Here is a 27,736-nt window from a genome sequence, read left to right as displayed (position 1 = left end):
TTCCTAGATAAAACAATCCTAATTTCAGGGCCTAGTAGTCTAGTTTCTTTTGTCAACTACTCCCTCCAGACCATTTTCTAAGGTGTTACCGAGATGAGGGATGAGAGTGCATCAAATTAATTGGCTAGCAAAGCTGTTCATGGTAATTGGCTGATTTAACTACCCGTCCTGCATGCATGCATGTAAGGGGTGAATAATGGATTGATTTTATACTCTCAGAATGTCTACAGGTTGGCGAGCGTCGCTTCATACTCCTACACTTTAACACGATGAATTGCTTTCACGCCTCGATGCACTGGCCTGCCCTACATATCGGCCAAATAGAAAAATGCTATTACGCCTTAGAAAAGAGTCTGGAGGGAGTAGTTGATCGACATGATTTTTTTTTTCACATTTGATTTTCAAGTCCTAAAGTGTCTCTAATCTTGATTTTTGCTGAAAACCTAGAATGTCCTGCTTGCAAGTATGTGAATTTTACGTGCTTTGTGTGGGAATGGATCTGTTTCCTGTGAAGTTCTTGTGAAAGTCCTGTACTCCAAACAGGCCCTACAGCTGTCAAACACTAACTTAATAATACTGATCAAGTTTTGTTATAATCTGTAGAAATGAGGCTCTCCGGGTCGCTTTCATACATGAAGAGGACAGTGTGTCGAGTGATGGATCTGCTACAAAGGAGTATTATTCCAAGCTTGTAAAGGCTGATGTTCACGGCAAAGATCAAGTCAGTCTATTTTCTTGAATCTATTGATGTGGTGCATTCATCTTCTCACTTGGAATCAAATATGAGCCTACCCATCCATCATTTCCCTCATATCAGTCCGATTTAGATTGCCAGATTACCACAGTTGGCTCCCGAAAAATATAGATAGCTGACAAATTTATTTAGCTTGTGTTTTCTTGGCCGAGTGGTCAGTCATGTATCAAATTATAATAGCATCCTCTACCATTCTTTTTCCCTTTATCGTGAATGCCAGATACCATGCAACTCCTTGCCAAAAAAAGGTCCCCCCATGTTCCTTGGTCTGGCCACAATTTCTTCCTCTTGAATGAGCTGATACCACTATTTTCTCATGGTTTTGTCCTGAATAAATCGTTAAAAAGAAGTCATAGGTCTTGAAACTTTCAACAAAATACCGAACCAATTTCCACTTCTGTTAGTACCTACAAACACTTTAGCCCCAGCAAAGGATTTCGAAACTGGATTGCTAAACTTTAACAGTTCGGTCTGTCCCAATGGTTACCTTTTTTTTCCTATCTTGCACTTTATTTTTTATCATGTTCTTTTTACACATCGCCTCGTTGTAATTTGTTAGGCCAGTACAACTGGTTACTGATGGTAGCTGTCCGGTTACCATTGGCATTTGTTCCCTGGCCTCAACTCACTGTTGTATACCTACTTTGCTATCATTACTTTTGTGAAATCCATGCTGCGAGACATCAACACGCTGGTGCATTGTTGTAGGTCAAAGACTTCTCAATTCACTAAATAAAGTTCACTTATTATATGGAATCTAGTTCTATGTATGCTTTGCTCAAAATTTGTAAAACCTACTCTTTCAGAAAGAGGATATTCAATAGTTTGAATGGCTGCATAAACTTATGTTGCCATTAGGTCAGTGTGTACATTTACTACTATCCATATGCTACTGATTTTGTCATATTTACTATTTCAGTGCAACTAAATCACAATGGGAAGCATAATTTATTTGCCGCAATCTTGTTAGACATGTTTCTTTTACTTAACATCTTATGCTTTATCCTGCATCCTGTTACACAAATAGGAAATATACTCGATTAAACTTCCTGGGAACCCCAAGCTTGGTGAGGGGAAGCCTGAGAACCAGAACCATGCTATAATCTTCACTCGGGGAGATGCAATACAGACGATCGATATGAACCAGGTTTACCTTTTTCCATTTCACTGCTAATGGTGACCTTATCTTTTCAGTGACAGACACTCCTTGCAGAATCTGTTTACTAACATTTGCATAGATTATTCTGTATTAATTGTTATTGGGAATATAATGTCAATTTGAAAATTTTATTACTTTTGGATTGGTCATTTGGTTGTGCTGTTTTTTAGAATTCCATTCATGGTATAGATGCTTAGTTAACCATGACAGGTGGATTGTGTTAAATTCTGTTCATACTTGGTAAAATTTTCCGTAATTTCCAATAATGAAGGTTAGATAGTATATTCTTTTAACTTGCTTGTATATTTAATGTGGGTTTCTAGAACAACATCTTTATTAAGTTCTAATATGCTGTTTTGTCACCTGAGCCTCTCCATGAGATGTGCACAGATTAGATTCAAAGGGTTGTGAGGATCACTAGATTCTCGCAGAAGGAGAAAAAAATTATACACCCATCTCCATTTAATATGATTTCCACATATAATCTCATCCAACAGTGGTTCACACTCAGGTTTTGTGTGAGCACTTGGATGAGGTTGAACTGGACACTAACCCTTCTCGATATACATATCAGATAGATTCTTTTTTAGAACAACATTACAGAGTTTCAGATACCTCTTTGTAATATTGACTGACAGAAGATCCCATGTAGGACAACTACCTGGAGGAGGCAATGAAAATGAGAAATTTGCTTGAAGAATTTCGTAATGCTCATGGAAACCATGGCATAAGGAACCCCACAATTTTAGGTGTGAGGGAACATGTTTTCACGGGGAGGTTATTATTTAACTAATCTTACTCATTTACGAGCTATCTATATTTACTTATTAAATGTTTCTGTATTGACCTGTTCAATTTCATTTTTGCTAGTGTCTCTTCCCTAGCGTCATTTATGTCCAAACAAGAAACCAGTTTTGTTACTTTGGGGCAACGAGTTCTTGCTTACCTCAAGTGAGTAAATGCTGCCAACCATATGATAACATGCTATTGGAAATATTGTTTGGCTGTTCTTTCTTACTGCATTCTCTTCACATTATGGGATCTGGGACAATGACTTCAAACTGGACAAACTTACTGGTGACATTATCTATCTCCAGGGTTAGAATGCACTATGGACATCCTGATATTTTTGATCGGATATTTCACATAACCCGAGGTGGCATTAGCAAGGCATCCCGAGTGATTAATATAAGTGAAGATATATATGCTGGTGGGTATTTTTTATTCTTTACGTTTAACTTTCATCATGAGTTTGACATGGTGGCAGTTGTGTTTGGTTATATTTGATGCTTGGACCAGATTTAAGTCCTTAAGAAAGGAATTGTGACTATTTCAACTTCATGTGTGTGAGTTTTCTGTTACTAAAATTGGTGTTATTCAAATGTTCTGGATATATTCTGTTCATAAAATAGCCAGATGTTATGATTACACAATTATATTGTTTCTGTATGTGTGGCTTATTATAGTTCTGGCCTTCTGGGAGAATATGTATACTTTTGAAGGGATGTGGATTCTGTAATATCATCTCTGTTTTTGTTATTTCTATCATATTATAACTATACACATCGCATCACTTCTGTTTTCATACTGGATACCTGAACTCTTCAAAGTTCTTTAAGCGTGAACTATTTTGCAGGATTCAATTCGACTCTGCGCCAAGGGAACATCACACACCATGAATATATACAGGTTAGTGTTTAAGTTCCCTTGCTAACCCTTCAATATTCGCAGTTATTTGATCAACAGGACATGCACACTTGCATACTTTTGCACTTAAAAATATTAATATGTGCATTACAATGCAGAAGACAGGTGAAACTTAGACATCAGAATTAATTATCACAGTATATATTGCACATGTTATGACCATGTGCTCACAAAGTTGCAAGAGCACAGGCTAACATTTATATTGATGACATTCTAGATTCTTTGAAGGGCACGCATGCTTGCATTTACTCAATGAGTGCATATGCCATTACCTCCATATTATTATTCCGAGAAGTTTATAAGGGAATACAAATTATTCTTCTTTGCAGGTTGGGAAAGGTCGGGATGTTGGCTTGAACCAAATTGCACTTTTTGAGGGGAAAGTAGCTGGAGGCAATGGCGAGCAAGTTCTCAGCCGAGATGTGTATCGGCTGGGGCAGTTATTTGACTTCTTCAGGATGCTAACCTTCTTTTTCACCACTGTTGGTTATTACGTCTGCACAATGGTACTCCCCACCTCCTTCCCTGCCTTGCTGCCTCTGCACATGGGTTTATGTTATGGATGCTGGATTTTTCTGTAGCATCTCATGTGTTTACTTGGTTCTTTACATGGCATCTTAAGTTGCAATATAGCATGCGGTTACCTGAGTGCCCATATAGCTAGCAATTGCAACAATATTGACGCGGCCTGCCTGCAAACTGCTGTCGTGTGGGGCCGGAAGTACTCCCGGCTCAACAAGAAGTCCACGAAGATGCAGGATGCAGCCCAGGCGTTGTAGTTATCTTAGATTGAGTTTTGTTAGTTCAGGAGTTTAGATAGAGGACTTTGTTCAGTTTAAGGTCCAGTTTTGGTTTATCTAGACAAGAAGGCTGTCATGTGGGGCTGGAAGTACTCCAGGTTCAACAAGAAGGCAAAGGGTATGAAGGCCCTGTATCTGGAACATCAAGCAATAGAATTTACTTCCTCCACCTCCTTCTAATCTAAGTGCTGAGCACGTGACTTGATCTCTCACCTCTGTCGTCATCTACACGGCCCGATTTTTCTCGAACACGCAGACAGCTGGGTATCGATATATTAAGAAGAGAAGGGTGTAAAGAATCCCAAAAATACAGCACAGGTTTTTGTTTTGGGCAACCTGTACAAAAAAACCCCTATACTTTCAGATATCTGAGCCTATACTTTCAAATATCCTAACCTATACTTTCAGTATGGCCCGGGATAATTGATTGATTAGGGTGCAAAGCGCAGGTACAAATACATATAGGCAAGGATGGCCTAGGTACATGGAAATAGGAAAAGTCTAAATTACTCCCCTCCACTATAGCAAAAGTCTGGATAACCCCCTAAATTATTGTTTGGTTCATTTTACTCCAAAACTATCCCATTTGGTTCAAATTACCCCCTGCTATAATTTTGTCTTTTTCATTTCTCCATGCATAGGTGGAGTTTTAAGTTGAAATTTTACAACATAATAGTACACATCATAGCACATGTTAGAAAAATAAATCATATTTTTTTATCATTATTTTGATAGGTTAGGATATTTAATAATAAATTAATCGTTGGAGTTCAAAATTATATGAAAACTAATGTGGGAAAATTATAAAACTTTTTCTAAATATGCATTGTGATGTCCACTATTGGAGAGAATAATTGCCTTGTATTCCTCCAAACCCTAGAAAGGAGGGATATATAGATCCTATACATGGGCCTCTAGATGGGCCTCTATACATGGGCTCCTATATACACCAACACCCCCCGCAGTCTGAACTACCGGTGCTGCGGTGTTCAAGACTGAACAAGAAGAGAGTACAAATAGAGTACAAATGGCAAATACACCCCCGCAGCCACAACTAGCCACCGGCTACGTTGAGGCTGGAGCGAAACTCCAAGAAGGTCGAGCAGGGCAGTTCCTTGGTGAAGATGTCAGCAAACTGGGAGGTAGTCGGGACGGAGTACCCGAACATCGCCGATGACGACTCTGTCGCGTACGAAGTGTAGGTCGATCTCCACATGCTTCGTCCGCTGATGCTGGACGGGGTTGGTGGAGATATACACGGCGCTGACGTTGTCGCAGTAGACGAGCGTGCTCTTGGCGAGCGGGCTGTGGAGCTCAGCCAAAAGCTGTCGTAGCCAGGACGCCTCCGCCACGCCATTAGCGACAGCCCGGTACTCCGCCTCAGCACTGGAGCGGGAGACAACCAGCTGCCGCTTAGACGACCAGGAGACCAGGTTGCCGCCCAGGAAGACGGCGTAGCCGAAAGTGGAGTGACGAGTGTCCGGGCAGCCAGCCCAGTCAGCGTCGGTGTAGACCACCAGCTCAGCAGAAGACGAGCGGTGAAGCACCAGGTCGAGGTCCACAGTGCCACGGACGTAGCGGAGGAGACGCTTCAGCGCAGCAAGGTGTGACTCCCGGGAATAATGCATATGGAGACAGATCCGCTGAATAGCGTAGGTGAGGTCCGGCCTGGTGAAGGTGAGGTACTACAAAGCGTCAGCCAGACTCCGGTAGGCAGTAGGATCAGCCACCGGATCACCCAGATCAGCAGACAGCTTCACCTGAGTGTCGACAGTAGTGGAGTAGGGCTTGCAATTAGTCATGCCAGCCCGCTCCAGAATATCGAGTGCGTACTGCTGCTGGTGAAGGAGAAGACCAGACGAGCGAGGCTCAACAGTGACGTCCAAGAAGTGGTGGAGTTGACCCAGATCCTTCATAGCAAACTCTTGCTGCAGAGAGTAGATGACACTCTGAAGCAACTGCTAACTGGAGGCTGTGAGCGCAATGTCATCGACATAGAGCAGCAGATATGCAGTCTCATCCCCACGGCGGTAGATGAAGAGAGATGTGTCAGACTTGGCCTCGGTGAACCCTAAAGTCAGCAAGAACGTGGCGAACCGAGAGTACCAAGCCCGATGAGCCTGCTTCAGACCATAGAGGGACTTGTTGAGCCGGCAAACCATATCCGGACGACTCGAGTCCACAAATCCCGCCGGCTGAGAGCAGTACACTGTCTCTGACAGAGTGCCGTGAAGAAAGGCATTCTTCACGTCCAGCTGGTGTACAGGCCAGGAGCGCGAGAGCGCAAGCGAGAGGACCGTGCGCACAGTAGCAACCCAGCGAGCCTTGTAGCGCTCCAGTGTGCCGTCAGCCTGACGCTTATGTGTCCAGATTCACTTGCCTGTGACCACATTGCCACCAGACGGACGCGGCACGAGGTCCCACGTCTGGTTGGCGAGAAGAGCCGCGTACTCCTCTTCCATCGTGCGACGCCAGTGAGGGACCGCCAGGGCGTCGCGGACAGAGGAGGGTACCGGAGAGACCCGCGGCTCTCCCTCGGTGGCGGAGAGAGTCGCGGCCTGAGACGCCATCCGCCGAGTCACCATGGGATGGATGTGCCGAGGATCCTGATGGACGACTGGCGGGTGGTACACTGCCCGATCGACTCGAGAGCGAGGCGGCGGCGGCGACGGCTCCGGTGGAGGCGTCGCAGGAGCCTCCGGAGCCGGAGGTAGCGCCGGTGTCGGCGCCGAACGGCGCTGGTACACCTGCACCGGCTGAGCGTACCGCGGTGGTGCCGGCGCCGAACGACGCTGGTACACCTGCACTGGCTGAGCATACCGCGCAGGTGCAGGGGGCGGCACCGGGGCCGTGCGTGGCGCAGCAGGGGACCTCGGGGCTGCGCACGGCACGACAGGAGGTCCGGGGGCAGCGCGTGGCGCGACGGCGGGCACTGGGGCCGCGCGTGGCGCAGCAGGGGTCACCGGAAGCGGTGCTGGTGCACCGGGAAAACCTGCAGGGAAAGGACAGACAAGTAAAGGTGTCTGAACCACCGGGTCAGTCGGAAACAGCGACTCCAACTCGGGGTCAGGAGAAGGTGTGGAGGAGGTGGAGTGGGAAAATCCGACTCGTCAAACACATGTCGGGAGATCAGGACGCGGCGAGAGGTGAGGTCAAAGCATCGGTACCTCTTGTAGTCAGGGGAGTACCCAAGGAACACAACGAGTCGAGCGGGTCGCCAGCTTGTGAGGAGCAGTGGCGGAGGTGTTAGGGTAACACGCACACCCGAAGACCTGAAGGTGGTCGTAGCGAGGAGGGGTACCGAAGAGAGCGTGGTGTGGAGTGGGAGCAGGGGAAGCAGTGGATGGAAGACGGTTAAGCAAGTAGGTGGCGGTGTGGAGGCCCTCGACCCAGAAGCGCGGGGCCAGAGAGGCCTGGATCAGAAGGGTCCGCACGACGTCGTTCGTCGTGCGAAGCATCCGCTCAGCCTTGCCGTTTTGGGGAGAGGTATACGGACAAGACATACGCAGCTGAACACCCCGAGAGAGGAAGAAAGAACGGGAGGTGGGAGTTTTCGAACTCACGCCCGTTGTCACACTGGACGGTCTTAATGGTGAGGCCGAACTGAGTGGACACCCAGGCAAAGAAGTGGAGGGTGGGGAAGGTCTCAGACTTGGCGCGCAGAGGAAAAGTCCAAGAGTAGTGTGAGAAATCATCGACCACCACCAGATAGTATTTGTATCCAGAGAGGCTGAGAACAGGGGAGGTCCACAGGTCACAGTGAACAAGGTCGAAGGCATGCGTCACATGCGAAGAAGAGGAAAAAGGAAGTTGAACATGACCAAGCTAGGACGCATGGCAGATGTGCTCAGTAGGAGCCCTAGTACCAGGAACATCGGTACTACGACTAAGCTGAGCCAGAACGTCGCGGCCAGGGTGACCAAGATGGCGGTGTCAGGTGGTGGAAGACGGCGTCGCGGCAAAAGCGGCAGCCGAAGAAGGCGAGAGTGGTGCAGCGGAAGACGGAAGGCGAAGGGTGTAAAGGGGCCCCGTGCTGTCACACCGGAGTAGCGGACGCCGGGAGGCCGAATCCTTTACAATGAGGCCAGAAGAGTCAAACTCGATGGAACAAGAGTTGTCAGTTGTAAACTGACGAATGAAAAGAAGGTTATGAACCATCCGAGGAGCAACAAGGACATTGGGAAGACGAAAAGAACCAGGAGCAGAACCCACGGCGGTGACAGGAAGGCAAGACCCATCACCAACCATGATGGAAGAAGGACAAGTAGGGTGTGGGGGCCGGACAGAAGAGAGGATACCGGCATCAGGGGTGGTGTGGAAGGAGGCACCCGAGTCGGCGATCCACTCGGTGCTGACCGACGGCGTCTGCCCCATGGCGCGGAAGGACTGCGTCAGTGCGGCCTGGTCCCACCCCCCGGCCAGGTCGGCTGCTGGCTGGGCTGAGCGGGCGGGGTCCAGAACGGCGCGAACAGGGGAGCAGCACCGGCGAACATGGCTGCCGGCTGGGGCTGAGGACGAGGGGCCCCCCTGACCCTGAAGCGGCCACATTGGGATGCGCCCTGACCATGGGGCGTTGAAGGATGGCCAGGGCGAACCTTTAGGGGCAGGAGCAGGAGTGGGAGCCGGAGTCGGGTCTGGAGTGCCCTGACGGCCTCCACCAACACAACCAGGAGCCGGAGTAGTGCCGTCAGCACCACTACCACGGCCCCCCCGCCGACGATGCCTGCGGCCTCCCCCACCCCCGGTCTGGCCGGTGAGAGAATCACCAAGGAGGGGGTCGATCCGGATCCTAGATCCAGAGGGCGGAGTCTGGTGGTAGGACGAAGCGCCGTGCTCGGGAGAAGAGGACGACATGTTGCTTGCCAGAGGAGGCAAGGAGGTAGTGTTCCGCCTCGGCGATCCGTCGAGTGAGAGCGTCGGCCACGGAGCACTCGCGCTCCCAAGCGAGGGCCGCCGCACGGACCCGCTCTTGAGCCGCCGAAAACTCGGACTTGGCGGCGAGGAGGGCCGTGGCGTCGTCCTGCTGCCCACGGAGGGCGGCGGCAACACCGGCGCGGAGGACGGCGGCAGCGGCGGCCACCTGGGCGGTGGCGGCGGTGGTACCCTCGGCGCGCGTGGCCCTCGCGCGGCCCCGTGCAGGGCGGCGGCGGCGGTCCCGATGGCGTCCAGGGTGGCGGCGGCGCGCGGCCAGGCCAGCTGTAGGGCTCGGCCTGCCCCCTCCCAGGGCGACGGCGGCGCACGGGGCCACCAGGAGGCTGCGCCAACATAGCAGTGGCGCGTGCGTCACACGAGGCCGGGCGATGCCGGCACCGACCATGCAAGAGCGCGCGTGGGCGCTTCGCCGCGTGCAGGAGGGCGGCGGCTGCAGTGCTGCGCGCGCAGGGGCACGCGCGGGACAGGGGCGGCGAGGCTCCGGCGGCGGCGGGTTGCAGCGAGCGATGCGCGCGCCAGGTGGCGCTGTCCGTGCCCAACGCGGCGCCGGCGGGCGTTCGCGGGCCAGAAGCGCGCCAGGCGCCCCCGGCGGCGGTAGCAGATGCGACGGCTGGGTCAGGCAGAGCGCCAGAGGCTCCTGCGCCAGCTGCCAGTGTGGTGGCGGCGGCGGTAGCCGCGTCCCCCGCGCTCAGAGCGAGAGCAGAGGCGGCGGGGGCGGCCAGTGGCGGTCGGGGCGCGCCCGCAGGGGCGGTTGGAGGTGGCCGCGGTAAGGGATCGACGCCCCCAGTCTGCGGCGGCGCGGGATCTGCGCTCACACGGGCCGGCGTCGGCGGCGGGTGCAGCAGATCCGCGTTGGCGGTGGCGCTGTGCGGCGCTCCCGCAGCGGCGGCGGCATGGCCCCAGGGGCGACGCGCATCGGCAGCAGGCGCGACGGCCAGAGAGGAGGAGAGGGCAGGGAAGGAAGAGAGGAGAGGCGGCGGCGGCTAGAGGGTGGGAGGGAGAGGAAGAAGAAGGATAGATACCATATTGGAGAGAATAATTGCCTTGTATTCCTCCAAACCCTAGAAGGGTGGGATATATAGATCCTATACATGGGCATCTAGGTGGGCCTCTATACATGGGCTCACATATACACCAACATCCACTACTACCCTGCAAAATTTGAAATTAAAATTCAACTTGTGTATGGAGAAACAAAAAAGATAAATCGTGTTATGGGCAGGGTTTACAAAACCGGTGGGAATCGGTCCGGTTCCGGTTTGGGCCGGTACCAAACCGGCCCAAATTCAAAATTCAAATTTGAATTAAAAAAAATGAAAAGTTCCCAAAGAATTCCTAAAAATACTTCAAGGTGCGACGAATCTAATAGTGTCAAATTTTCTCAAAAATTTGTTTGTTTAACATACTTTTCGGGCATTTAAAGTTAAACCAAAAAAGAAAAGGAGAAAAATGAGACGGCCCATTAAGGCCCACTTGGTAAACCGATCAAACCGGCCGGTATACCGGTCCAAACCGGTTACACATGCGATTTTAAATTTGGATTTGAATTCAAACCGGTCAAACCGACCGGTAAACCGGTCTAACCGACCGGTATACCGGTACGAACCAGTTGAACTGAGTTTTTTGAATTCAAATTTGAATTTGACCGGTTTCTACCGGTTTCCGGCCAAACCGGTCCGGTATACCGGTACCGGACCGCGCCGGTTTGGCCGGACCGGTCGGTAAGGTTAACCCTGGTTATGGGTAAAATAAACTAAATGACAGTTTTGGGGGTATCCAGATTTTGGCTATAGTTGAGGGGAGTAAATTGAACTTTTTCCCATGGAAATATCCTATCAGGGAGATCCTTGCCTATCCTGACCAAATCAGAGAGATCGCGCGGGGGGGGGGGGGGGGGGCAGTCTATACATCTCTCAAACAACACCAAGACCGGAACTAGACCAAGGACTCCAACTGCTATTGCGAGGGCACTGGGGTGAGGGGATAAGAAATTCCTCGAGCGCCGGCTAAATTCCATAAACACAGCTCCTCTCTGATCGCATTATATAATCCAATCCATTCAAGTCAGGTGGAAACTCCATCGAACCCAAAATGGCTGCGATGGTTCCAAACTGACCATGCCCTTTTCTGACCTGTCCTGATACTCTCTTACTCGCCTTTTCCCACCAATCATCAAAGGAAGTTTCACCAGGTTGTGGGGCTAGAATCTGCAAGCCCACACTTTGTAGCAGTGTGAACCAAACTTGCCGGATGGAGATGCAAGAAACGAGCCAATAATCAATTGTTTCATCCATTTGGTCACATAGAGGACAGCGTTCAGGATGTGGGAGACCCCTTCTGGTAAGTCGTTCGGCTGTCCAACATATGTTGTATTCCACCATCCACATGTAGAATTTGCACTTGCCTGGGGCCCAACTTTTGCATATCCTCTCCCAAGGCCTAAAGTGAGTGGACCCAACAAACATAGTCTCATAATCAGATTTTGCTGAGTACTTTCCTGTTACCGAGAATTTCCAAATGTGGAGGTCCTCAACTTTTGGCTGCAACAATACCTCTGAGAGGAGCTCCCATAAACCAAGGTATTCTGATTAAACAGTAACTGAAAGCGCCCCCCTTATATCTGAAACCTATTGTTTGCTAGTGGGAGCCTCAAAAACTGTTCTTTTCTTGGCCCGGCTGTCTATTGCTCCATAAAGATGTGGTACCAATTGATCTAACCTCTGGCCATGCAGCCATCTATCAGTCCAGAACAAGGTGTTTTTGCCATTTCCAATTTCTGAAGTAACTGCTACCCACTGGCCACTACAATTGAACTTCAGCTTCTCTAGAGAGCTGATGCCACAACTTTGGGGGCTTATGAAAATAGAGCCCAGCTTCTATCAGAGTCCAAAAAGGCTGTTTGGTAAATTGTTGAATTGAATTTGTTCTTGATTCGTGATAGGAATTATCTTGAATATTCTCTTTAGCCGTTGAGCTCAAACAACAAAGCTTGTTGAGCCTGAATATTTTGGACAGTAATAATTTTCAACATTGCATTGAAATTTGCATTGGAAATCTGATCTGTTTTTGCTTCCCTATTCCGGCAAGGAAACATTGTTCTTGGTACCCACCTTGAACAAGCCTGGAATAGGAATTAGCTCATAATGAACTGATTATTAATTATGAGTCTGTTGACTTGTTTGTTCATTTATGTGCGCAGATGACTGTTTTAACTGTGTATATCTTCTTGTACGGAAGGGTTTATCTGGTGAGTGCTTTCAATTCTCAATGTATTATTCTCCACTTTTATGTGGATTTCTCTGAATTTTAATTTGTCTGAGATTTGGTATTGTAATTTTCAGGCACTCTCTGGACTTGACTACTCAATATCTCGCCGGGCTAGGTTTTTGGGGAATACAGCACTAGATGCTGCTTTGAATGCTCAGTTTCTGGTCCAGATTGGTGTTTTTACAGCAGTACCAATGATAATGGGTTTCATTTTGGAGCTGGGGCTGATGAAGGTGCCCTTCTTTAAAAAAAAAAAATCTCTTCTTTAGGGCTTGTTCGGTTAATCCCCTTGACAAGGGAATAGGGAGGGATTGAGGGGGATTTTGGCTTGTTGGGGGATTTAATCCCTCCCAACCCCCTTCAATCCCCTCCAAACTGAACAAAAGCTTACTGGGTATTTGTTATCACATCGTAATGTTCAATTTTTTGCAGGCTGTATTCAGTTTTATTACAATGCAGCTCCAGTTTTGCTCAGTCTTTTTCACCTTTTCGCTTGGAACAAGAACACATTACTTTGGTAGAACGATCCTTCATGGTGGTGCAAAGGTACAAAAGTTATACTAATTGTTAAAATTGTCACTTGCTAGATTTTTTGCTGAATGTTTCCTTGTATGCAGTATCATGCTACTGGAAGAGGATTTGTTGTTCGCCACATAAAGTTTGCTGAAAATTACAGGCTTTATTCTCGAAGCCACTTTGTCAAAGCGTAAGTTATTTACTTTCCAAAGTATTCATAAATTCTTATAGGAAGTTGACCTGTACTGTAAAAGGTTTCGCAAACATATCTTCTACAATAGATAATAGTGCTGATTTTTTTATGTCAGTGCAATTGTTTGTACTCCCTCCATTCCAATTTATAGGTCATTTTGGCTTTTTATATACATAGTTCTTGTTGTGTATCTAGACATAGTGTATATCTAGATGCATAAATCTTCATACCTAGAAAAGCCCAAACAACCTATAATTTTGAACATAGGGAGTAGTATCTTATATTACTGTGCCACATGCCTACTGGAGTAACAAGGTGGAATTTATTTGCTTTAGTGATGGATGAGGTCACAAGGGATATACAAGGTGAGATCCCTTGGTGTATGCTCTTTGCTGATGATGTGGTGCTAGTTGACGAGAGTAGGGCATGTGTTAATAGGAAGTTAGAGCTGTGGAGACGCACGTTAGAGTCGAAAGGGTTCAAACTTAGTAGGACCAAGACCGAGTACATGATGTGCGATTTCAGCGCGACTAGGTATGAGGGGGGAGACGTTAGTCTAGATGGGCAAGTGGTGGTCCAGAAGGATACTTTTCGGTATTTAGGATCGGTGCTACAAAAGGATGGTGACATTGATGAAGATGTTAGTCATAGAATTTCAGCTGGCTGATTGAAATGGCGGCAAGCTTCTGGCATCCTTTGTGACAAGAGGGTGCCACAAAAGCTAAAAATCAAATTCTATAGGATAGCAATTCGTCTGGCGATGTTATACGGTCCTGAATGTTGGCTTACAAAAATGCGATATGTCCAGCAACTGAGTGTAGCAGAGATGCGGATGTTGCGGTGGTTTTGCGGGCACACAAGGAGGGATAGAGTCCGGAACGAAGTTATTCGGGATAGGGTAGGGGTGGCACCAATTGAGGAGAAACTTACCCAGCATTGGCTGAGATGGTTTGGACATGTCCAACGAAGGCCTCCTGAGGCGCCGGTGTGTAATGGAGTTCTTGAGCGGGTCGATAATGTAAAGAGGGGTAGAGGTAGACCTAAACTGACGTGGGATGAGTCGGTTAAGAGAGACCTTAAGGATTGGAATATCTCTAAAGAGATAGCTTTGGATAGGAGCGCTTGGAGACTAGCTATCAATGTGCCTGAACCTTGAATTTATTTCTTTCGGGTTTCATCTCTAGCCTACCCCAACTTGCTTGGGAAAAAAGACTATGTTGTTGTTGTTGTTGTAAAAGTGGGTGTATTGATGCATCGAGAACATGAAATCTAAACCATTACTGTAACTTGTGTAACAACATTAGTGAGGACAAACATGTGTTTCTGTGCTTTAGGTTCAAAATCAAACCCTGACACTGTATCTGACACTGCAGTTCTAATAAAGTGTTCTTGCTTGGACTAGTTGGTGATTGATCTGAAAGACATTCTTATTGCAGGCTTGAGGTTGCTCTCCTCCTCATCATTTACATTGCGTATGGTTACACGAAGGGCGGTTCATCTTCATTTATTTTGATAACTATCAGTAGCTGGATCCTTGTCTTTTCTTGGCTTTTCGCGCCTTACATATTCAACCCCTCTGGTTTTGAGTGGCAGAAGTATGTTTATTCTAATCCTACCTTTAAATCCTTTTGGTATTTGGAATCGAATCAGACCATTGATTGGGAGAATTGGCAGTTTAGTTGGCTTTTCACGTTGTGGAGAAACATAACACCATATTGATGAATATTTTTACTGGACACATAGTAAAATAATATGCACTATTATTAACATTGGGTTTGCCTGTTTGTTGACCCCCAGATTATATAATCCATCTTATAGGTGTGGAAGAAAAAAACTAAGTTGGTCCAGGGCAGCATATAGGATTATATAAGCTGGGGAGCCTAGATTATTGTATGATGGCTTTTATAAGTCGGGGTTATAGATGGCCAAATGGGCTGCCCAGCACGTGTCCGGCCATGACCTGACTGGGCCTGGCATGGCACGGTGGTTCTGCCATGCCATGCTGTCCCTGCACACGGGCTGGCATGTAATGAACAGCTGGCCTAGGGTGCTGAGCCAGCCCGCAGCCTGTGGAGGCCTCCGTGCCACGCCGCCACAGTTCTGCACGGGAAGAAAGAAGGGGACGTGAGAGGTGACCGGGAGGGGAGTGGCACTGGGGGTGGGGGTGTGTGCATGTTTTTTTAGGTGGGGGGGGGGGGGGGAGGGTGTGAGAGGCGGCAGGGTCGAGGAGGCTGAGGCTGGCCGCGGAGCCAGGGTCGAGGAGGCAGAGTTTGGGCGTCGAGAGGGGGAGATGCTGAGCCAAGGACGAGAAATAGGGAGAGGCACTGGGCTACGATTTCCAGCAGACTGGAAGTAGGATTATCTTTGGAGGTGTGAGGGGCCTTATCAGGCAGTCCGTGGCTCCATGCTGCCCGGCGTGTGGCAGCCAAGCAAGACACGTGCTACCTGGTCGTGTCGTGTTTAGACCAGGATAAAAAGCCGGGCTCTGTGTCTGGCTATCGAGCGTCACGCTGTTTGGACACCTAGGGTGCTTATTGGCCACATGAGCATGAGCTTATATGAGCTAGATTATAGAAACAGGCTCTAAGAACATGTTTTTGTTTTGGCATGCATAATATACATGGATGCTTGATAACTTACTGTTCTTACTCTGCAATACTGGAAATATCAGGACTGTTGAGGACTTTGATGACTGGACAAACTGGCTACTTTATAAAGGAGGAGTGGGTGTAAAGGGTGATAATAGTTGGGAAAGCTGGTGGGACGAGGAGCAGGTCAGCAAGGATGCACCTGTGTTTGAACTATATATTTATTATAACCCTAGATAGTTTGTTCTTTTTACTGAACAATTAACACTATTTAATTAAGTTATCTCAATATGTTTATGCAGAGTCATATCCGGACTTTCAGAGGACGTATTCTAGAGACAATCTTGAGCCTCAGATTTCTCATTTTTCAGTATGGCATTGTGTACAAGCTTAAGATTACCTCGCATAATACATCCCTTGCAGTAAGTTGAGCTCTCTGAGTTTGTAGTTTGTCACTGTAAACTCTTCAATTGCTCACACTAGGGGTTTCCCCTACTGTATTTTCCCTTTAAATGTTCTTCAATTGCTTTAACCCCTTCTTATTAACCCAATTATTCATTTGTATTTGTTGGAGTATATTGAGCCCATGTATAGTGGCCCATTAAGAGGCCCATATATAGGTCTATATATACCCACCCATCTAGGGTTTGGAGTAATACAAGGCAATTATTCTCTCCAATATGGTATCAGAGCGGGAGTGGGGGAGGCCGCGAGCGTCGTCGTCGGGGCGGACGTGGTGGTGGTGCGGGCCCTGTTCCGCTAGGCGCTCGCCTAGGCGCGATTCCACGCGATTAATCGCAAGGCGAGGCCCGTCGCCTGGCCTAGGAGGGTAGGCGGACCCCTAGGCGGGCACAGGTCGTCGGCGGCGCCGATGGGGGTGGAGAAGCGTCCGGCGGAGGGCGCCGGTGGAGGAGGAAGCAAGGGACGGGCCGGCGGAGGAGGAGGCAGGGGCAGGCGCGGAGGAAGAGGCAGGGCGGCAGCAGCGGCGCAGAGGAGGCAGGGCGGCGGCGTTGGGAAGGGAAGGAGGCAGGGGCGTCGGGAAGGGGAAGGAGAGGAGGATAGGGGAGGAGATAAGGTGGGAGGTGGGCTGTTGGGCCGATGGGCCGCTTTGATGGGCTTATTTTTTGACTCTAAGGCTTAGTGGTCCTCTGTTTTTTTTTCTTTTAGAGGTATATATGATGTATATAAGAATGTATATGTACGTATATGGTACCGCCTAGCAAGCCGCCTTGAAACGCCTAGGCTCGATTAATCCCGACTAGTCTCTAGGCTGCGGGTCATCGCCTAGAATCCGCCTAGCGCCTAGCGGAACCATGGGTACTGGCGGTGCTATCTCTGGTGGTACTGGTGGAGGCCGTCGGGGCACTCTGACCCCGACTCCGGCTCCCACTCCTGCTCCTGGCCCGATGTGGCCGTTTCAGGGTCAGCTGCAGCCGACGGCCATGCTCGCCGTTGCTGCTCCCCTGTTCGTGCAGTCCTTCAGCGCCATGGGGCGGGCGCCGCCGGTCAGCACCGAGTGGATCGCCGACTCGGGTGCCTTCTTCCACACCACCCCACATGCCGGTATCCTCTCTTCTGTCCGACCCCCACACCCCTCTTGTCCTCCTTCCATCATGGTTGGTGACGGGTCTTGCCTTCTTGTCACTGCCGTGGGTTCTGCTCCTGGCTCTTTTCGTTTTCCCAATGTTCTTGTTGTTCCTCAGATGGTTCATAACCTTCTTTCCATTCGTCAGTTTACAGCTGACAATTCTTGTTCCATCGAGTTTGATTCTTCTGGCTTCACTGTAAAGGATTCGGCCTCCCGGTGTCCGCTACTCCGGTGTGACAGCACGGGCCCCTTTACACCCTTCGTCTTGCTTCTTCCGCTGCACCACTCTCGTCTTCTTCGCCCTGGTAGTCTTGGTCTGCCGTTTTTGTCACGATGCCGTCTCCCACCATCTGTCACCGCCGTCTTGGTCACCCTGGCCGCGACGTTATGGCAAAGCTCAGTCTTAGTACCGATGTTCCTGGTACTAGGGCTCCTGCTGAGCCCCTCTGCTATGCGTGCCAGCTCGGTCGTCATGTTCGTCTCCCTTTTTCCTCTTCTTCGCATGCGACACATGCCTTTGACCTTGTTCACTGTGACCTGTGGACCTCTCCTGTACTTAGCCTTTCTGGTTATCTTTCTGGTTATAAGTACTATCTGGTGGTGGTCGATGACTTCTCGCACTACTCTTGGACGTTTCCTTTGCGCGCCAAGTCTGAGACCTTCACCACCCTCCTCCACTTCTTTGCCTGGGTGTCCACTCAGTTCGGCCTCACCGTTAAGGCCGTCCAGTGTGACAACGGGCGGGAGTTCGATAACTCCACCTCCCGTTCCTTCCTCCTGTCTTGGGGTGTTCAGCTGCGTATGTCTTGTCCGTATACCTCTCCTCAGAACGGCAAGGCTGAGCGGATGATTTGCACGACGAACGACGTTGTGCGCACCCTTCTGATCCAGGCTTCTCTGCCCCCGCGCTTCTGGGCTGAGAGCCTCCACACCGCCACCTACCTGCTCAACCACCTTCCTTCCGCTGCTTCTCCTGCTCCCACTCCACACCACGCTCTTTTCGGTACCCCTCCTCGCTACGACCACCTTCGGGTCTTCTGGTGTGTGTTATCCTAACACCTCCGCCACCGCTTCTCACAAGCTGGCGCCCCGCTCGACTCGTTGTGTGTTCCTCGGGTACTCCCCTGACCACAAGGGGTACCGATGCTTTGACCTCACCTCTCGCCGCCTTCTGATCTCCCGACACGTCGTCTTTGACGAGTCGGATTTCCCCTACTCTATCTCCTCTACACCTTCTCCTGACCACGAGCTGGCGTCTCTGTTTCCGACTGACCCGGTGGTTCAGCCGCCGTTACCTGTCTGTCCTTTTCCTGCAAGTTTTCCCGGGACGCCGGCACCGTTTCCGGTGATCCCTGCTGCGCCGAGTGCGGCCCCGGTGCCCGCGGTCGCGCCACACGCGGCCCCCGGACCTCCGGGCGTGCCCCGCACGGACCCGGTGTCTCCCGCTGATCCACGCGCGGCCCCGGTTCCTTCACCTGCACCTGAGCGGTACGCTCAGCCGGTGCAGGTGTACCGGCGTCGCTCGGCACTGAACCCGGCGCCGCAGCAGTACGCTGAGCCGGTGCAGGTGTACCGGCGTCGTTCGGCGCCGACACTGGCGCCGCCTCCTGCTCTGGAGGCTCCTGCGACGCCGGAGCCGTCGCCGCCGTCGCCGCCGCCGCCTCCTCCGGCTCCCTCTCGAGCCGAGCCGGAGGTGTACCACCCACCGGTCATCCATCGGGATCCTCGGCATATCCGTCCCATTGTGACTCGGCGGATGGCGTCCCAGGCCGCGACTCTCTCCGCCACCGAGGGAGAGCCGCGGGTCTCTCTGGTACCCTCCTCTGTCCGCGACGCCTTGGCGGATCCTCACTGGCATCGCGCGATGGAAGAGGAGTACGCGGCTCTTCTTGCCAACCAGACGTGGGACCTCGTGCCGCGTCCGTCTGGTTGCAATGTGGTGACTGGCAAGTGGATCTGGACGCATAAGCGTCGAGCTGATGGCACACTGGAGCGCTACAAGGCTCGCTGGGTTCTCCGGGGGTTCACTCAGCGGCCTGGTGTGGACTATGATGAGACCTTCAGTCCGGTCGTGAAGCCCGCTACGCTGCGCACGGTCCTCTCGCTTGCGATCTCGCGCACTTGGCCTGTGCACCAGCTGGACGTGAAGAATGCGTTTCACGGCACCTTGTCAGACTGTATACTGCTCTCAGACAGCGGGATTTGTGGACTCGAGTCGTCCGGATATGGTCTACCGGCTCAACAAGTCTCTCTATGGACTGAAGCAGGCTCCTCGGGCTTGGTACTCTCGGTTCGCCACGTTCTTGCTGACATTGGGGTTCACCGAGGCCAAGTCTGACATGTCTCTCTTTGTCTACCGCCGTGGGGATGAGACTGCTTATCTGCTGCTATACGTCGACGACATTGTGCTCACAGCCTCCAGTCAGCAGTTACTTCAGAGTGTCATCTCCTCTCTACAGCAGGAGTTCGCTATGAAGGATCTTGGTCAGCTCCACCACTTCTTGGGCGTCACTGTTGAGCCTCACCCGTCTGGTCTTCTCCTTCACCAGCGGCAGTTCGCCCTCGATATCCTGGAGCGGGCTGGGATGACTGATTGCAAGCTCTGTTCCACTCCTGTCGACACTCAGGCGAAGCTGTCTGCTGATCTGGGTGATCCGGTGGCTGATCCTACTGCCTACCGGAGTTTGGCCGGCGCTTTGCAGTACCTCACCTTCACTAGGCCGGACCTCACCTACGCTGTTCAGCAGGTCTGTCTCCATATGCATGATCCTCGGGAGTCACACCTTGTTGCGCTGAAGCGTCTCCTCCGTTACGTCCGTGGCACTGTGGACCTCGGTCTGGTACTTCACCGCTCGTCCTCTGCTGAGCTGGTGGTCTACACCGACGCTGACTGGGCTGGCTGCCCGGACACTCGTCGCTCCACTTCCGGCTACGCCGTCTTCCTGGGCGGCAACCTGGTCTCCTGGTCGTCCAAGCGGCAGCCGGTTGTCTCCCGCTCCAGTGCCGAGGCGGAGTACCGGGCTGTCGCTAACGGCGTGTCCGAGGCGTCCTGGCTACGACAGCTCTTGGCGGAGCTCCACAGCCCGCTCGCCAAGAGCACGCTCGTCTACTGCGACAACGTCAGCGCCGTGTATATCTCCACCAACCCCGTCCAACATCAGCGGACGAAGCATGTAGAGATCGACCTACACTTCGTGCGCGACAGAGTCGCCATCGGCGATGTTCGGGTACTCCATGTACCGATTACCTCCCAGTTTGCTGACATCTTCACCAAAGGACTGCCCTCCTTGACCTTCTCGGAGTTTCGCTCCAGCCTCAACGTCGCCGGTGGCTAGTTGTGGCTGCGGGGGGTATTTGCCCTTTGTACTCTATTTGTACTCTCTTCTTGTCCAGTCTTGAACACCGCTGCGCCGGTAGTTCAGACTGCGGGAGGGTGTTGGCTTTCTTGTTGTCCGGTCTTGAACACCGCTGCGCCGGTAGTTCAGACTGCGGGGGGGGGGGGGGTGTTGGAGTATATTGAGCCCATGTATAGTGGCCCATTAAGAGGCCCATGTATAGGTTTATATATACCCACCCATCTAGGGTTTGGAGTAATACAAGGCAATTATTCTCTCCAATAGTATTAAACATTTTTTAAGAGTTTCATATATCATACATACGTTTTGTTTTCACTTCTCATTTCTGTATTTTTGATCAAACTGATCAATGGTAGCACCTCAATGCAAGTAGGAATCAGCATAGCGCTTCACCTATTCTTACGGAAAGCATCTGTATGCTAGTGCGATTAGTGTAGGAATTCTGTAGCTTCACCTTCCAGGTCTTCAATGAATTCAATTAGGTGTTGTTTGGTTGGCAAGCGCAAATGCAAAACGGTAATGAAATTAGAATATGCTGCGAATGCAAGAGATGTCTCAGAATACATATTTTGTTTGCTTCTAGACCAATGTGATGTCCTCTGCGGTGTTATCCGATTGCGCTGCATTTGGAGTAGTATCTCTACATTATGCGGAATTCGATTAGATCAGCCGAAACAAACAGTAGGCAACGCAATCGGATAGTGTTACATTCACCACAACCAAACACCACCTAGGTATATGTCAGATGTTTGGACCTAAAAATATATTCTTGTGATTTTGATAAATTTGGAATGTAACATATAATCTGGTCTTAGTAAATAAATGTTATTGGTTCTCTTCATTTTCCCCTTGTAATATTTGTCATGGATTTCAGTGTTGAAATGCCGATTGTAGATATTCATAGCCTAAGTGTTTGAAATATGAAACATAAAAACATAATAGTAGTATAGCAGGACGCACATCAAGCTTTACTTTTGTTCCTACCACCAACCATGTTTCTCTCTTTCTAACTTCCTGTACTAATGCCTTTGTTACTGTCCAGGTCTATGGTTTCTCATGGATTGTTCTCCTTGTTATGGTTCTCCTTTTCAAGGTTTATCATGTTAATTGTTTAGGCTTTCACATATTTCATGTTTTCAGATCATATGGATGAACTCTAAGCTATGTTTTTGTTCTGGTTTCAGCTCTTCGCTGCAACTCCAAAGAAATCTACTGCCTTGCCGACTTTTGTTCGGTTTCTGCAGGGCCTCCTTGCTCTTGGAATTATTGCAGGAATTGCGCTACTTATTGTATTCACCCGCTTCACTATTGCTGATTTATTTGCGAGTGCACTTGCTTTTATAGCAACTGGTTGGTGTGTTTTATGTGTAAGTACTACCACATCCTTATATCTGCTACTTAATGAAAGCAATATTAAAATATTACAAGTATCAAATTAATGGCTGGTAACTTTGCTGCTGCTGCCATGGGTAGCCCTTTAATGCTTGCATAGTGAATTGATCGCACTGTTAGCCCGTTTACCAACTTGTATTGGTTGTTTCACCGCTTTTTTTCCAGCTTACAATTTGTTTTACTTTGAAAATATATAATTGATGTTGAAGAATGTATTCCAGTAACATTCTTATTGCCTTACAGTGCCAAATATGTCTATAATACTTCTACTAAATATGCTAATAGTACTTCTGAAGATAATTAGTTAGTTAACAATAATCCTGGTTGAGTATCAAGTTTTATCTATAGAGCATTTAGAAGGAACATGTGTATATGTATGGATAGTAAAATTCTGGCAAACTAATAGTTCTTGTGCTTGGGTCGTCATATTAGCTATTCACATGCCCTGCTAACTTTTTACTTGTCATGGCAGTTGGCCATCACATGGAAGAGGGTAGTAAAAACTCTTGGGCTCTGGGACTCTGTACGCGAGATTGCACGGATGTATGATGCAGGAATGGGTGCCGTCATCTTTGTGCCCATCGTTTTCTTCTCATGGTTCCCCTTTGTGTCAACATTCCAGTCACGCATCCTCTTCAACCAAGCATTTAGTCGTGGCCTGGAGATCTCCCTCATACTGGCAGGAAACAAGGCGAATCAGCAGACATAAAAGGCCTCGTATGTTTCTGTTGTACATTCTTGGAATTAGCGAGGGCTGCGTAGTTAGTTGACTCGAACAATTTAGTGAGGGTTATTACTCGATTTGGAAACCCAGCCTCTACATAATTGCCTCGGTTATTTTGATGCTAATTGTTTGTTGGGAAGAGCTACGGCAGTAGATGTGTATTCATTATTGTAATCTGAGCAGATGTACGTTCACCTGGTCTTAACGAAGCCTGTTTTTTTGTTCTGATGGTCTAGCAGCAGTATTTATGTTGTGTCTGTGCCCATTTGGGTTGGGCAAGAAACGACGTACTCAACTCCGTGAGAAGCGCTTTGCAAGGTCTATGAAATGGCAAATGTTCAGTTGATAGATTTTTTTGAATTACGATAATACTGTTTAGTGTTTACATGTCGAACCTTGGGAAGTTTATTTCACAAAATTCATGGTGCAACTCCGGCGCAATAGAGCAGCCTTTGAGATCCAAGTGTCTTGAATTCTTGGCAGTACATGTCAGCGTTCTTATCCCATAGTAAAGTTTAACGCACCATGGAAGAGATAACATTTGACGATGAGCTAATCAACCCCCTGGCCCACCACCCCCCACGCACGCACGAAAACAGGAAAGCGATTTTTCGGTTATTTTAGTTAGTTACCTAGAATGCAACTCTCTTCACTGCACTAAACAATTTATCTTATCAGTCATTGCCAAGCTTTCAAAAGTGAATTTATTGTATGAAAATAAACTTCACAAGATATTGACTAGACAATATCTTACTAGATTTGCAATTTTTATTTTTTGACATTCTACAATTTTTCATTACAAATAATATTATTTATTTATTTTTGAAATTGGCACAACTTGCTCGATAGTGCATGCTGTCATGCATTTCCGATTTCCAAGGTAATGTTTGCTTCTTTTTCTTAGGGAAAAGTCCAATTTACCCCTCCAACTGTCACAAAAATATAATTTTTAACCTGACATAAAACCGGACATTTGGGACCATGGAACTATTGAAACTTGAAAATTTGTCCTTTGGATGGTTTCAAAGGCGGTTTTGCATTTTATGGAAATTTAAAAAGTCTAGTTTAGCTTTCAAAATTATTAAATAGTTTATTTTCTAATAAAAAAATATGAAACTAGTACTAACATTTTTCTTAAAATGTAACCCAAATAAGTGCTTGAATCATCTTGGTCGCCAATTTCTCATCATCAATTTGTTAGTCGACGATCAAGTTATAAATCATTTTGCACATCCTTTGTGTCTCTATAGTTCTCAATGACTCTTATCCAAAAGACGGTCATTCTTCTTTTGGGCTCCAATTCAGATCATTGGTCGACCTCCGTTCCATATAAAAGGCAGGTGAATCTGGCTTTTGTTTTCGTCCAGGCAAAATCTATGAAAATTCCGCTAGCAACAAAATGGCATTATCCACTAATTCACCATTACATAGCAACAATTACCTATAGTACTACTCAGTGGCGGAACCAGGATTGAGTTGAACCCCGGGCCGAGTTTTAAGTATAGACGTCCACAAACTCACAGATCAAAAGATACATGAAAATATAAACGGAAAGATAGATAACATACAAAAAGCGCCATCGCGAAGTAATATATTTATTCTTCTTCAGCAATTGATCCAAGTCATTCTTCAGCAATTGATCCAAATCCAGAGGTAGAAGCTACTGCAAAATGAAAAAAATTTGGGCCGAACCCCGGGCCATGGCCCGGGTGGCCCGGGGTGTGCATCCGCCCCTGGTACTACTAGTACATTGCATTGACACAGTACAATCAAGAGCAAGCACGCAAACAGCCTCGCTAAGTCTCAAGCAGCTACTCTGGGCACGATGCGCGCCTGGAGCGGCTTGGCCATGACGATGGTGAACTCGGCCTTCTCGCCGTCGACGTCCACCTCCTGCCCCTCCGCGCTTCGCCACTCGAACGCACGCACCAGGTTCGCCACGAAGTACTCGAGGTGAAGCGTTGCGACGTTGAGGCCGGGGCAGATCCTCCGGCCGGCCCCGAACGGCATCATCCTGATCTCCCGCGTGCCCGTGATGTCGACGCCTTCGCCGTCGCCGCCCGGCATGAACCTCTCCGGCGCGAACTCCGTCGGCCGCTCCCACGCCCGCTCGTCCATGCCCATGTCCGCCACCAAGAAGTTCACCATCGTGCCCTTGGGGATGACGTACCCGCCCAGCTCCATGTCCTCCGCCGGCGCGTGCGGCAGCAGCATGTGCCCCGGCGGGTGGCGCCGGAGGCCTTCCAGCACCACCGCCTTCAGGTACGGCATCTTGTGCACGTCCTCCTCGGAGATGTGATCCGAGCCGGTGGTGGCCATCGTTGATTTGATCTCGTCGTGGAGCTTTTCCTGGATGGCCGGGTTCTTGACGAGCTCAGCCATGATCCACTGCAGCGCCGTGGACGTGGTGTCCGTGCCGCCGTTGAGGAACTCCGAGCACAGCGCGATCATCTCGTCGTCGGTCAGCGCGCGCCCACCGTCGTCGGCCAGCTGGATGTCCAGAAGCGTGTCGACGTAAGAGTGCGGCAGCGTCGTCGTTGTCTTGTCCTGCGGCTCAGGCGGCGGCACGGCTCCGAGTCCGAGCTTCTTGCGCTCCCTGCGCGCCTCGATCAGTGGCATGTACATGTCCTTGAGCCGCTGGCGCATGGCGAACATGGCCCGCAGGCGGCCGCGGAAGAGGCGCGCCGTGACGGCCGGCAGGAAGGCGAAGATTCGGGCCTTGGTGGAGGAGTAGAGCAGCAGGTCGCGCTGCGCGGCGGCGATGTCGCGCACGGCGCGCTCGCCGAGCTGCTCCCCGAAGCACATGGCCACGAGGAGGCGGAACATGGCGTACTGGAACGTTGCCACGATGGTGCCTTGGTCGCCGCCGCCGCCCTCCTCCCTGAGGCGCAGCTTGTCCGTGAGCTCGGCGAGCACCGCCACCCGCGCCGGCGCGAACAGCCGGAGCCGCGCCGGGTGCGCGACCTCGGCCACGAAGTTGCGCCGGAACAGGCGCCACAGCGGGCCGTAGCTGGAGGTGGAGATGGTGGCGGCGTTGAGCCCCAGGAGGTCCCTCGACGCGAACCCGGGGCGGTCGGCCAGCGCGGCGCCGCGCTCGACGAGCGCGGCGTGCGCGAGGCCGCGGTCGGAGACGGTGACCTCGAGGCGGGAGCCCATGCGGAGCGTGAGCAGCGGGCCGTGGCGCGCGTGGAGGCGGCGCATGGCGCGCAGGATGTCGACCCCATGGTGCCTCAGCCACAGCAGGTTGCCGAGCACCGGCACGACGGCAGGCCCCGGCGGCAGGCGGTGGCTGGCTTTGCCCATGTTCTTGGAGTGCGAGAACAGCAGAAGGAAGGAGAGAGGAAGGAGGAGAGCAGCGAGCAGAAGCCACGTGAGCTCCATTTGTTTTTGCGCGGATGGCGTTGTGATCCTCAATAATAGAGATGGATGCGAGATCCAAGTGATGGCGAGGTTTTATAGAGAAGAGGAGAAATGACGACGACTACTCAACTCGCTCCACCACAAAAGGGATTATTAATTCTTTGGCTCTTAGCTGTGACTTTTCACAGCTAGTTGAGCAGTTGATTCGTTGATGGCTACCAGCTGTTGCTTTTAATTGTTTGGACAGGTTGATTATTGTTACCTCCTTCGCAAGCAGATGAACACGCTTGGATCTCTCATTCATACGGAGAAGCATTTTTAAACCGAGTACCTTGAGGTCATGGATAAAAGCTGTTGGCTTTTTCTTTTTTTTAAAAAAAAAAAAGAATCAACCCACTCTTCGCAGATAACTTTGTGCCGGAGAATTGAGGTGCTTTGGATCCCGACTTCGTGAGGTCTATGTTTAGACTGTCATATCTGATATTTGGATGTCAATTAAAAGATTAAAAATGAGCTAATTATAAAACTAATTGTATAAGTCTAGGATTAATTTACTTGACGAATTTATTAAGTCTAATTAATCTATATTTAGCACTTATTTACTGTAGCATCACCTGGGCTAATTATGCAATAATTAGGCTTAATAGATTCATCTCGCGATTTAACCGAAGTTATACAGTTAGTTTTGTTATTAGTCTATACTAGATTACTATGACCGTACGTTACTACAGATAAAAGTTGGTATAAGTATCAGATATGGTGCCCCTACGTTAACTTGTAGAGATCTACGTCATCGAATCATGAACAGAGGAGGTTGGTCCGACTCGCATACAGGACGGACTAAGACTCACTTGTCAATAATACGAGACGAACCATATGGATCAACTAAAAATTTAGGTAGAAATATTACTCACTTTAAAAATACATCTATACATCTATATCTATATCTGTACATATTTTTTCTATCTAAAATAAGAAATAAATCCTTCACACGTTCTGCCAACTCCAATCTTTCGTCCGTCCTCGGGTGAGTTGTTGCTCGTCTGAGACTTGGCTTAGTTAGACTCCAATAAGCTTAGCCCGCACCGAGCTGTGGCTGCTCACGTCAAGAAGCTTAGCCCGCGCGGCAATAAAGCTGAGCTCGTAGCCTGACAAGGAGAGCAAAGTTTAGGTAAATGCTTGTAGATTGTTGTGGCGTTAAATAAGTTACTTTAGGTTCAGTTGACACACGTACTTCTACTTCGATAGATTCATGCTGCTAATTTATCAAATGATGAGTCTATGAGTCTTATCTTATTTGGCATTTTTCTGTAGCAATCATTTTTTACATTCGTGTCCAGTTGTTTTTTGAGCTTCTCCTGCTCTTGAAGATTTTTTTACCTGAATTTAATGGATATGTT

General features: G+C 49.4%; 2 protein-coding genes across 2 annotated transcripts in view; one reads left to right on the top strand and one right to left on the bottom strand.

Moving 5' to 3' along the window:
* The window catches only part of LOC120651388 (callose synthase 10-like), a 44,822-nt gene extending 21,589 nt beyond the window's left edge, over nucleotides 1-23,233 (top strand). Inside the window, exons 35-51 of the mRNA XM_039928862.1 lie at nucleotides 604-721; nucleotides 1,782-1,901; nucleotides 2,566-2,690; nucleotides 2,784-2,864; nucleotides 3,011-3,123; nucleotides 3,550-3,602; nucleotides 3,950-4,126; nucleotides 12,552-12,599; nucleotides 12,694-12,852; nucleotides 13,052-13,165; nucleotides 13,237-13,325; nucleotides 14,765-14,923; nucleotides 16,000-16,102; nucleotides 16,219-16,338; nucleotides 21,903-21,953; nucleotides 22,045-22,227; nucleotides 22,725-23,233. Of these exons, the coding sequence (XP_039784796.1) occupies nucleotides 604-721; nucleotides 1,782-1,901; nucleotides 2,566-2,690; nucleotides 2,784-2,864; nucleotides 3,011-3,123; nucleotides 3,550-3,602; nucleotides 3,950-4,126; nucleotides 12,552-12,599; nucleotides 12,694-12,852; nucleotides 13,052-13,165; nucleotides 13,237-13,325; nucleotides 14,765-14,923; nucleotides 16,000-16,102; nucleotides 16,219-16,338; nucleotides 21,903-21,953; nucleotides 22,045-22,227; nucleotides 22,725-22,961 (2,050 nt within the window). The 3' untranslated portion in view covers nucleotides 22,962-23,233. The remainder of the gene's footprint in view (nucleotides 1-603; nucleotides 722-1,781; nucleotides 1,902-2,565; nucleotides 2,691-2,783; nucleotides 2,865-3,010; nucleotides 3,124-3,549; nucleotides 3,603-3,949; nucleotides 4,127-12,551; nucleotides 12,600-12,693; nucleotides 12,853-13,051; nucleotides 13,166-13,236; nucleotides 13,326-14,764; nucleotides 14,924-15,999; nucleotides 16,103-16,218; nucleotides 16,339-21,902; nucleotides 21,954-22,044; nucleotides 22,228-22,724) is intronic.
* Nucleotides 23,234-24,351: 1,118 nt separating this feature from the next.
* On the bottom strand, nucleotides 24,352-26,388 carry LOC120651390 (cytochrome P450 89A2-like). Its single transcript, XM_039928863.1, has 2 exons — nucleotides 24,721-26,388; nucleotides 24,352-24,430 (listed from the first exon to the last, which is right to left on the bottom strand). The coding sequence occupies exon 1, from the start codon at nucleotides 26,355-26,357 to the stop codon at nucleotides 24,780-24,782; it is 1,578 nt and encodes a 525-aa protein (XP_039784797.1). The 5' UTR covers nucleotides 26,358-26,388; the 3' UTR covers nucleotides 24,352-24,430; nucleotides 24,721-24,779.
* Between the last annotated feature and the right edge of the window lie 1,348 nt (nucleotides 26,389-27,736).

The sequence above is a fragment of the Panicum virgatum genome, chromosome 9K, assembly GCF_016808335.1.
Source record: "Panicum virgatum strain AP13 chromosome 9K, P.virgatum_v5, whole genome shotgun sequence".
In the NCBI taxonomy this organism is placed as follows: Eukaryota; Viridiplantae; Streptophyta; class Magnoliopsida; order Poales; family Poaceae; genus Panicum; species Panicum virgatum.
Note: the sequence above shows the minus strand (reverse complement) of the source record. Positions and strands in the feature narration are given on the sequence as shown.